Source organism: Pangasianodon hypophthalmus, chromosome 29 (assembly GCF_027358585.1).
Source record: "Pangasianodon hypophthalmus isolate fPanHyp1 chromosome 29, fPanHyp1.pri, whole genome shotgun sequence".
NCBI classification, from domain to species: domain Eukaryota; kingdom Metazoa; phylum Chordata; class Actinopteri; order Siluriformes; family Pangasiidae; genus Pangasianodon; species Pangasianodon hypophthalmus.
The window spans coordinates 5,728,055-5,740,137 of record NC_069738.1 but is presented as its reverse complement, the minus strand read 5'-3'; the positions used below and the strand labels follow the sequence as shown (position 1 = coordinate 5,740,137).

Sequence of the window (12,083 nt, the reverse complement as noted above, 5' to 3'; positions counted from 1 at the left end):
CTGCACTCGGTAAAATGGGAGATGTTTTAATGTTTCACAGGTGAAGACCAATTATAAGTCATCTGTGTCTTTGGTAAGACAATATCTTTCATCTGGAGCTTCCAGAACCTGGGAGTTTGAATACTTCTGCAAGCAGCTTCTGTGAGTTTTTGATTTTCTTTGACCAATAGTTTCTCTGATCAATATTTAATTTTGACTTTGAAAATTTACTGTAAGAGATCGGATTAAAAACATGGACAGGAAGAGAAATAAATAAATAACACGTTATGAAAAAAAAGAGGTCTTACTTATTTTCTATTACAAATGTGAGCTATAATTAATGTTAGCCTGTAATGTATCCACAGGCGAATGTGAATGCGGTGATAAGTGTGTTCAGTTTACGACCTTAAAAATTATAAACTATAAAGTATAAAAATTTAAATAACAACAAAGATGACTACAGCAAAAACACTAACTTACAACAACAAAGAATACTAACTTACTCTTTTATATTGTAAACTTAGGATTGTTTAATTAATAACATTAAATGTTTAACTACTGCAACTTTCTAGGTTATGTTAAAGATTATAACAAAGAAATTAACAATTAACTCACGAATAGCTACAAATATAAGATATCTGATTAATGTAAAACACTATTTTACATTAATATAAAAGATAAGGCTGTTGCTGTTATTCAGACACTAAAAAATCATTCTCTTTAAACGTGAATAATCACAAGAAAACTGTAAAAGAGAATATTTATTGATCTGCATTCCCGAAATACTTTAAACATTACCTAATGTATCTATTGTAATTTCTGTGTAAATGTTTATCTAAATGGTTTGTCTGTTAGTTTAGCATAAAAGAAAAATAAAACTTAAATACAACCTTTCTGGAACTTGGAGAACGTCCCCTAAGAGACGGTTACTGTAATGTTCTTAGAAATTTAGAGTGTGGTGACAAAAATGAATTCCCAAAAGCATGCTTTGATGAAGGTTCCTTATCGGTTGTCACATAAACATTAGAGAACATTGTGTTTTAAAGTTCCCAGAACATTTCAGGAACGGTGCTGATGTTCCTGTTAACCAAAATAGAACATTTTCTGAATGTTACAAAACAGTTCCCAAAATAAATAAATAAATAAATAAATAAATAATCAAAAGGGAACCAACTGCTTAAGTTAAAGAAACGTTCTGTGTTTGCTGGGACATGAAACGCTAATGATCAAATTCTAGTGGGGGGCTCATTCATTCTTGTAATTCCTGTTGAAAGAATTATTTACGTTGAATCATTTGCTTTATTTCTATGAGTATTTGCTGAAGTCTATGTTCATCAAGTTTGTACCAGGACAAAGGGTGATCGAGCCTTTTCTGTGATTGGTCCCAAACTCTGGAACACTCTCCCCTTTCATGTGAGGTCTGCTCCATCTTTAGCTATTTTTAAATCTTCTCTTAAAACTTATTTTTATTCTTAGTCTTATAATGTTATTTAATGTGATGTCATGTGATGTTATGTACAGCACTTTGGATCAACTACTGTTGTCTTCAAACGTGCTTTATAAATACAATTTGACTTGACTCTATGTTAAATGTGACCTTCTTTCAGCAGTACAAGTCACTCCAAAACACTTGAACTTTTGAATGTATTATATTTCATATTTAAATCATGACAGGTTAATGCCTAGGTTACCTCTAAAGATGCTGAATTTCTAAGAGGTGATAGCACTCCCAGACTCAAGCAGTGATATGCCTCCTTGCTTTTTATCTCTCCTCTCCTTCTCCCCCTCGTCTCCTGTTTCCTGTCTCTTCATCTGACACATAACAGCTTTACAACATACTACAAATCTTTACCACAAATGACAAAACATTGCAGCTATACAACATACTGCAAAACTTTATAACATACTAAATTACATTCAGTGTACTACAGGTAATTATTTATTAAATAGCAATACACTTTATTATGCATTAGGGATTGTTAACATGTTACATTATAAGTAATATTCATAACATCACCAATACCTTTGCATAGCGCATAAAAATGTATAACTTTACATCATACTACAAAACTTTATGACTTAACAATATACTACAAAACCCTACTTGTACTGCAGTCTGTCAACGATTTATAAATGCATTATAAACATGGCTATAAACTGAAATGCCAAACGTAATGGGCATGATGCCTCATGAACACATTACAACATATGAACACTTTATGAATATATTCATAGATTATTATACATATGGTCTTCATAGCAAGTGTTAATATTTCTTATTAGTCTTTCTCATAATCCTATAATTCCTTTTATGATGTTTGTGATACTCTGTTATAACTGGCATAGGTAGCTAGTGGCATATTTACAGACATGGCACTGGCACATGATGTTGTATATACCTGTCAGTGCTCCTGATATGACGCTGTGTGTTTACTGCACTCTCATCCTGCACCATTGAAGAATGTTCATGTTTTTTCAATATGTTTCTCAGCAGCTGGCCTACCACTGTGCCCACTCCTTAACAGCATGTGTCCTGACAAAACACTCCACCTTATCAAATATCTCCAAGATTCAAAAGTCAAGACTGCTTTATTACCACGCAAATATTGTTGGTACTACTCGGGTATGGTACAGCTTAACAATCAGTAATAAACAATAAACAACACACTAAACAAAGGGCAGGACAAGACAAGACAACACAACGCATGCATGAAATGTACATTAATGCCGAAATTTAGCCGAAGAGTAAATGCACATTTGAAGTGAAAAGGGAGAAAAAAAATACTCTTGCAGAAACATGTTTTCATGTGTTTGTATCGTTGCGAGATGTTAGGGGAGGGGTCAGAAGACATTTTTACGGCTCTTTTCCAAATGCAAGGTGGGCTGATCCTCTGCTCCGTGGAGCAAAAATTCATGAAGCAAACATTGACTCCTCTCACATTTTTCTGTCCACACTGAGATTAAAGTCAAACCCACTAAAAGAACAATGAAGTACCTAGTGGCTGGTCACTTCCTCGTCCTGCTCGGTGCTTTAACAGCCGTCTGTGTTCTAGGGATTCTGTGTGAGTATTACTCCATCATCATCATCTTCAACCTTTGGTGTTGCCATTTAACAAATCTCTTTAAAATTTATTTTAATTAGTTCATTGCAACTTAATTTTTAACTTACTTGTATGTGATAATTCGGTTACAGTAGCATGACAGACAAAAAAAAAGCTGTTTACAGGCTCTTTGAATACTGCTGTTATCAGGCAAATTGTGCCGCAAATAGTTAACAGTTTGCATTGATCCTACCCTGTATTTCCAAACTTTTGCTAGAAAGTCCTCAAATTATATGTTTGGTAAGAAAATGTGCAAAATAGAAATAGATTATTTTGTTAATTTGAATGCTGTAAACCTTGTTAACCAAACAATCCAGTAGATCCTGTTAGTGAATCTGCCTGCACATGTTTGTAGCTGTTATCACATTTACATATTTTATACAAAAAAAAAAAGCCTTTATAAAATCAAGGTTTATGCAGCCCCAGATTCAGAAAAACTTCAGCCAACTAGATCACTCACCTACAAAAGCGCACTGCTGCCTTGCAAGAAAAAAATTACAAGAAACCGTTTCATTGTTACAAGAAAAGAATCTTCTTACTACAAGAAAACATCTTGTTATTATGAGAAGAGTATCTTGTTATTATGATAAGTGATATGGTTAGCAGCTGAATGGTTCTGACAAGTGGTGTAATTGACAGAATTTGTAAAATGTTACTCTTGGCTTAAACCACAATAAGGTTTTACATCAGTGAGCAGTAGACTCTATTGTCTTTAGGATACACATATTAAGAAGGACTCTCAAAAATTTTATTGTAATATAGAGATTCTTTTCTTATAGTAACAAGATAAATCTTACAATAATGAGATGTAGATAGTGATTCTTTTTCTTGAGCAATGTGCTTCCATAGTCACCTAATATAGTTACAGTATATCACTGTTTTACTCTTGCTGTTGTTTTTTGACAGATCACATGGAAGTATTCTCTAATGCCATATTAAATGAGAAGTATGCAAATGTTACAGCCATGATGAAGGTGCAAGTACACAAAGCCACTGGTAAGAGGAGTGAAGAGCTTCCTGTGTGCTTTAGCAGCTTACAGCCAGCCTTATGTGCAGTGCTGGAAATGATTTTTTTTCCATTTTTGAGATTTGATCAAATAGTTACTGAAACACAAAATAAGTAACCTTCAGTAATAATTACAGTACATTATTATATATTTTCATCAACCTGCTAAGTAGCTGTCAAAGTGACACTCTACCAGTCAAAAGTTTAACTCGACTACCATGTCAAAAGGTATTTTCATCTATTTAAGAATAATAATGAAAACATTAACACAATGAAATATCACATATGGAATTATGCAGTAAGCAAGAGTAAGCACGTAAGCAGTAAGCGGGTGCTAAACAAATCAAAACTATTTTTAAGTTTTAATTCTAAACATCATGTGTCCAAAATCTCACCTGGTACTGACCAATATTATAGTACAATACTTTGCTGGTTTGTATTAATGATTGATTAGTTACATGCCTCTTTTTTCCCATGTTGAAGAGTTAAAATCAGACTTGGATGAAGTTCAAGAGCGCTACAAGACCATGTTAAAGCAACTCGATGCACTAAAAGGTAAACATGCACCAGATTTCTATGAATGCATTAGATATTTCTGTGCAGCTTAGAGAAGACTGAACAAGCACACTCCACTGATAAAATTACATACAGTCTACTTGTATGTGATCCTTTCAGAACCACTGAATAACTCTAAATAAAAAACTGAAACAGAGCTTCCTTACTGTTAGTGTTATAAAAACTATTTATATTAAATTATGTTAACAGCTATAAAATGCATTGCATTTTCAATGTGTACAATGTGTATGTCTTATGAATTCATTATAAAATCTCATGAATGTGTTCATTATACTGTATATAAGGGCTTCATGAAAAATGTTTCCCCCTTTTTAATATCAGAGAAAGAGAGATTGTGTGGAATGTTCAAAGAGAAGTATGAGCGAATCCACGAACTCCTCATTGCACACAATGGTAAGATGTTATACATCCACTATCAGCAGTGTAAATTATTTTAGAAGCTGAGATTAGAGGTTAAACCACTGCTAAATCTCTGCAATCCAGTGGAATATTTGTTCAAATGTGGGTGGTTGACACCCTTTTTAGCATTCCAAGTGGTCTCAGAGTGCTAATTAATTTTTGTGCATATGCAAACGATAAACGGACTCAGACCTGGGGATACGTGATTTCTTGTGAAAACAAATTGATCCCAGTCTGCTTCATGTTTGCTTTCATGGCTGAAGAACTTGAGGCTTGCTGGCCATCCACAGCTGCAGTTTCCTGTCACTTTGGAGACAATAACTCAGAGAAAACAGCTCTAATGGCTTGTGTAGAATCAGTGTATCATCTGTTCAATCCATGTCCAATTTGAAAAAAAGGAAAAACAAAAACTCGTTTCCTGAATGTAGCTATTTATTGCCTTGGCTTTGAATAAAAAACAAACATATTTTTCCATTTTATCACACAGTCTAGACTTTGCATATAATGTTTTTGAGTATTGGCATATAATATAGAATTTAAAGCATATATTTTGACAGTTTGGAAGGAAGGATGGTATGGGTGATACTTAGGATACAAACTTATTCAAATTTAGGATACATTAAATATAATGATATTATGAGCTTGACAAATGTACTTCATTTATCGACCTAGCCACTGCCATTTTTAGGAGCTTGTCTTTGTCTTTTCTCTATTAGCAGTCATGTTGATTCCTAACACTGCTTATCCCACTGGCAGCCAATAGAGTATTTTTTTAACCTATGAGGTGACTGATAACTGCAGCAAGTCTCAAATTCTCTCAGCATAAACAAATACATGAAATAAACTGGGAAATTTGTTTTCACAAGACACAAATCAATTGGATAATAAACACACTCCAGAGGTGGTCTGGGTATAGTTCACTTGTGGGTCATTTTTAGAGGGATCTGAGGTCATTTGTTGTGTTCGCATATGCACAGAAAATGGTGAGTCTTCAATCTAAGACTACTTGGAACATTAAAATGGACAAAGCATGAAACATGTAAAAACACAGTGTAAAACATTTGTTTAAACTAAAGGTCAGTAGACATATGCTGTGTTAATTTCTTGCTTATCACTTCTTGACCAAAGCAAGCGAAAATTGTGGAATCTGTGAGGAAGGATGGAAGGCTTTTGGTTTAAAGTGTTACTACTTTTCCACTGAGAAACTGAACTGGACGCAGAGTCGAGACGACTGTGTTGAGAACGGAAGCCATCTGGTGATTATAACCAGCCAATCTGAACAGGTGAGTGTAGTGGACCTGCTGTTACTACATTTCTTTCAAGTTTTCAAAAAAAAAAAAAACTGTTATGGGACTAAAATGTACTTGTTTTCTTGGGCATGTACATTTTTCCAATATTTTTTTACTTGTCAGTACTCACCTTGCAAAACACGCATATGATGCTGATGTCAAGTATGAGTAAATAATCCAGATTTTAGTGACATCGTCAATATTGCCAATCCTGATTTCACTTTACTTGCATTGGCTACATGTATTAAGCTACTTATATTATCTGTACTCAGACATTTCCGTGTTGTGTTCTACATTAGAATTTTGTATCTTCGCATATTAAAGAAACACATTGGATTGGCCTGAATGACTTGGAGACTGAGGGAAAGTGGATGTGGGTGAACAACCAGCCCTTAAATGAGACGGGTGTAACGTAAGAGCCGTGTTCACTCACACATACTCTATAAGCTTCTTCCGGTCATTTACCTGTAATTTTCGCTAAAATATTAACCGAATTCTGTCTTTGGTATCCACGAAGGTTCTGGTATAGCGAGGGCCCAAAACAGCCTGATAACTGGAAAAATCAAGACCCTTCTGGAGAGAACTGTGCTGCTCTGGGGGATGCGAATGGTAACACACATAGATGGTTTGATGCTTCTTGCTGTACGTTAAAAAAATGGATCTGTGAAAAGTAAACACTTACTGGTGCTGTTACATTTGAATATGCAAAAAAATCTGTACTAACTTTTCAGAAGAGGAAGACATATCTGGTTTATTTATTATTTAAGCCTGATTAGTTGATTTTTTTTAGTCTGTCAGTGGCCAGGCTTAACTTTATTTGGTATATGTCCAAAAAAAAAAAATCCAGCCATGATTGCACACAAGATATTATAGTCCTTTAGTCCTTTACTCTCTCTCTCTGTCTCTCTATATATATACATATATATATATATATATATACATACTGTACACACCACAGCTATATTGAATGCTTGATTCTGATTGTTCTGAATGTGTTGTTTAACAGTAATGAAGGTTCACTTACATACAGTATATCCCATAATATATTTACATTACTGTGAAAAGAATTGAAGTTTTGGCTCAGCATAGCTCAGTTTTTATTGTAAGTACAGCTTACAATATTGAAAATACTTCTGTTTGTTTTTTAGAAAAAAGGATTTTTTTGGTTGTTTAATTTTGTAATTTTTAAATTCTTTAATTTTTTGGTTGTTTTGAGATTAAATTTATCTTTTTTTTTTAATTTAATCTAAGCTTTGTTAAGCTCTAGACCGTTAAAAGATGGCATGAAATCATGTATGTCACTTTTCTCCTGCTGACTTTTAGAAACTACAACATTAGACAATATCTATTTAGAATAGTTTGTGACTATCATGAATCTCTAGTGTTTCCCTGAAGACTTGTTAAAGACAAAGCGACTAGACAGTTATAATACTGAAGAATTAGTGCTTAGATTTAAGTTTAAGGACTCAAAATTTCCACATCAGTTCTACAGAGTGGTCTGAAAGTCTCAGATAATTCGGATCCCCATCCCTGGAGGTGCGGGGCAAATGTGCTAACCACTACACCACCCTGCCCCCCTGACTGAAAATCTTCATTTTAAAAATATTATATATGCAGACAAATTAAAAGTCTCTGGAACTGTACTGGAGACATGGATCACCGTTCTTCCAATAGATATATACCCTCAGTTTTTTTTGTTGTTGTTGTTTAAATACCCCCATTACCAATCATAACAGAGGAACAGGTTTTTCCTTTAATTTGTCAGATTTGTTTAATGTGCAGAAAGTTGGTGACTTCTGCTCACTGTGTGCCTCAGCATGCTCTGACCCCGCTCTGTGATTTTACGTGGCCTACCACTTCGTGGCTGAGTTGCTGTTGTTCCCAATTGCTTCCACTTTGTTATAATACCACTAACAGTTGACCATGGAATATTTAGTAGTGAGGAAATTTCATGAATGGACTTATTGCACAGGTGGCAACCTATCATAGTACCACGCTGGAATTCACTGAGCTCCTGAGCGAGACCCATTCTTTCACAAATGTTTGCAGAAGCAGTCTGCATGCCTAGATGCTTGATTTTATACACCTGTGGCCATGGAAGTGATTGGAACACCTGAATGCAATGATTTGGAGGGGTGTCCCAATACTTTTGGCAATATAGTGTATGTATACATGGACAATCATACTATAATAAGCTATTTTATGCCTTGGTTTCTTTATCTTCAAAATAAATGAATAAATGTCAAAAATTGTATGCTTCTTATGTACTGCTTCTATGAGTCCATGGTATCTCATTTACTTTACTTTGCAGTAAATTTTACATATAATATCCTCAGACCAAGTTGACAAAATGTTGCAGTTATGTTGTCACCTGTATGGACATGAATGTAATGTTAGATTTTTAGGAAGCTTTTTTTTTTAAATTATTGTGGTACCTGACACACAGAATATCTACATGTACTTTACTGTCTGACTACGCCACCCCCTAAAATGGGCGGGGGAAACCCCTTTTCTCTCTGTAGTGTGGCTGATTCTAGACCCTGCCCGCAAAGAAACAGTTTACACAAGGCATGTACACAAGCTCAAATTTATTACAATTTTGAATAGGTACAATTGCTAATGTGAAAAAGAGACGACGGGAAACTGGCTGGAGCTTCTCAAACTAATAAGGTCGGGTCGGCACGGCACCCACAGCCCCTCTCCTAGGAGGCCCTGGTGAGAGAGACAGACACAACAAACCCAACACCATACAAGCATGCAACATAGCAAACACTGCACACACAAGGTCAGTAATTACCACTACAAAATACCACACCGTGTTGCATGTTACCAGTACACACCAAAATAGTGTCCCCTCAGTGCAGCCCCCAACTGAAAGGAGCAGTAGTGAGGTGCAGATCCGGCCTTGTACAGAGAACCTATACAGAGACAAAAAGAGGAGAACAGCCAACTCCCAACACAATGACCACCGCGCTGGCTTGGTCAAGGCAGGGTTACACTAGACCAAGGACCAAAAAAAAAGGACAAAGCCAAAGGCAAACAAAACAACCAACAAACAAACTAAAAAAAAGACTTGTACACTGACAATAAAACAGTGGCTGGCCTGGTCCTTTGCAAGAGCGTTCAATACTCCCCGCAGCGCAATAACCCAGGAAGATAAAATGGGGCACTCCAGTGCAGAGTGTCTGCAGCCCAGCAACTCAATAGGAGGCCACAAGTCCTTCAAATGCCACGCAGTCACCTGTGTCCTTCATAAAGAGTGGAACACATTGTTCTAGCAGTCACCCTGTATGACGGGAGTCTAGTTGCAGTAGCAAATGGCAGCAGCAAGAGAGTGTGAACTCCACAAGCCAAACTTTATAATCTCCTAATGTGTCATGTGACATGCCTCATGTGACCCAAGACAAGCAGCCACACAATGCAGATCACATGATCCCCACACTGATTATCAGTGCAGGTAACCACCGACAAGAAAACACAGATCCCCACATTATTTTTTTAAGAAACATCCTAAAATAGCAGCTGGCAGAGGTGGGACCTAACCATTGTTTTGCAAGTCTTGGCATTGCAAGTCCCAAGCAAAGACTTTGCAGATGCCTATGAGTGGCCAGTGTCACTCAATATCTATTATGTGCAGAATGACATTTCATTACTTAGAAATATTCAAGTATAATATACAGTCATTTAATCTGTGGTTAATAGAGAGAGCACAAATAGCACAAATATCTGTGTCTCAGCACAATTATGTGTGACTGTTGACCTAATGTTATTTTGAAGTGAGATGTCTAATAGCCAGGATGTTTTCTGACTGACTGATGGATTCCTTCCCCCACAATCTGAGACAAATCAGCCTTTAACATTGAATCTCCCAGTCTGTATACTTCACACTGAAATTTATCTGTATGTAAAGCATATAAAGCAAAGTTACTGAGTTCTTCGTTGCCCCCTAGTGGTCATCTAGGGCATGACCGTTTAATTGCAGAAGGAAAGCCTCTGACCACCTCTGAAATTTACAGGATTTTTAAATGGTAATGCACATAAATGATTTGATGCTTCTTGTCTTAAACTGAAAAAATGTATCTGTGGAAATCTAAATACTTCTCTTTTCTCTTGCATTTGTGCCAGCAAATAGTTATTATTTCAAGAAAGTGGGATAATTTTTGGTTGTTCCACTGTTTGAGTCTGACTGTTTGATATTCTAAAACAGCCAGTATTAAATTTGCCTATAGTTTTTGTACTCAATCAGCTTTAAATGTAAATGCAAGGTAACCATGCACTTTTTGCACAGAAATAAATCTTACAGAATCTATTTTTCATATTTACAACAGGTGGGATGTACACCGTTCTTTCGAAAGTTATTCCCTCAGTTGGCATACCCCTAGAGTGTAATGGAGAAACCGGGCCTTCCTTTAATTTGTCACCCATCTCCATGAACTTATGAATGAGGTGTGTGAGTTTTATGTTAGCTAAAACTGGATGCAATGTTCCGTTGCTTTGAAAACCCGTAAGGAAAATTTAAAAATTAATAAAATTTGTTGTTTGTTATAGACAATGATTTGCATTATGCCAGAATTTCACATCCAGTGCAGCAATATCGGGTTATAACGACAACAAAAAAGCAATAAACAGAAGACAGCTTCTTTGCTTTAGGATTAGAGTCACTTGACGGAGGTTGCCCCAGCAAAAGATCCAGCAAAACCAGGACCGTTTTAGTTTTTCAGGACAACTTTCCCCTTGAAGAGAGAGCTTAACCATCAAAACAATATACAGGGTGTCACAAATGTCTCCATGCTTAGGGGAGTATGTATGCCAGCACAACGTTGGTTGTTCCTTCGTCAGTGGATGTTCATGGACATCCACGTCTCGGTTGGTCCGCAACACTTCCAGGCTTTCTGAATTTGTTAATAAATTTGGCAGCAGTGTCATGAGTGATGTGCTTTCCATGTTTCCTGTTAAAATCCTTTGCAACCCTGCAACAGCTTCCTGATCCAGTCATGAGAATGATTTCAGTACATTCTTTTGTGAAAGGCATTCTTAAAGGCTATCAAATATATATATATATATATATATATATATATATATATATATATATATATATATATATATATATATATATATACACTAAGTATGAAAATTTTTGGAAGACATTTTGCTAAACAGTGTTAATATCCCCTATGTATGGAGACTTTTGGGAATGTCAATAACTTCAGGTCTTACTGCATTACTATGCAATAGGTTGAACAAAACTGAAACACCACAGCATAAAAGTCTACAACAGGCTTAAACATTTGTGTAGTAGTCTTCTATTGCTCATGTTTTTCCTCATGGTGTCGGATCCAGGGTGTAGTCACACCTCAGGGCCAGTTTTCCTGGAATAGGCTCCAGATCCACCATGAGCCTGACCAGGATAAAGCACTTACTAAATATGAATGATGAATGATACACAGCGCTGCTGCAGTGAAATGAACTGTAGAAGCCCGGTGTGTAAGGGTGCGGAGGAAGACTCCTTTTCAGCACAGCCCCGGTTCACGCGTGCGCGCGTGCGCTAGGCTCCGCCGGCTATGACGCATACACGCGCGCACACGCGCGCTCACACGCATACACGCGCGCGCGCTCTCTCACTCACTCGCACTCTCTCTCTCGCGCGCGCGCGCGCACTCTCTCGCGCACTCTCTCACTCACTCACTCACACTCACTCACTCACTCTCTCTCACTCACACACACACACACACA

General features: G+C 36.5%; 1 protein-coding gene across 1 annotated transcript; it reads left to right on the top strand.

The window, feature by feature from the left end:
• Window positions 1-2,374: 2,374 nt before the first annotated feature.
• On the top strand, window positions 2,375-9,056 carry LOC113543899 (C-type lectin domain family 6 member A-like). The gene is made up of 7 exons (XM_026942435.3): window positions 2,375-3,041; window positions 3,987-4,076; window positions 4,570-4,641; window positions 4,984-5,055; window positions 6,190-6,344; window positions 6,650-6,762; window positions 6,868-9,056. Exons 1-7 carry the CDS (start codon window positions 2,966-2,968, stop codon window positions 7,022-7,024), a joined length of 735 nt encoding a protein of 244 aa, XP_026798236.3. The 5' UTR covers window positions 2,375-2,965; the 3' UTR covers window positions 7,025-9,056.
• The last annotated feature ends 3,027 nt before the right edge of the window (window positions 9,057-12,083 follow it).

What these genes read in the sequence shown, in the direction of transcription:
- LOC113543899 (XM_026942435.3), top strand. Translation starts at nt 2,966, where the DNA reads ATGAAGTACCTAGTGGCTGGTCACTTCCTCGTCCTGCTCGGTGCTTTA. An exon ending in GCAACTCGATGCACTAAAAG is followed by an intron (nt 4,642 to 4,983) that starts GTAAACATGCAC and finishes TTTTAATATCAG; the next exon opens with AGAAAGAGAGATTGTGTGGA. An exon ending in TAACCAGCCAATCTGAACAG is followed by an intron (nt 6,345 to 6,649) that starts GTGAGTGTAGTG and finishes GTTCTACATTAG; the next exon opens with AATTTTGTATCTTCGCATAT.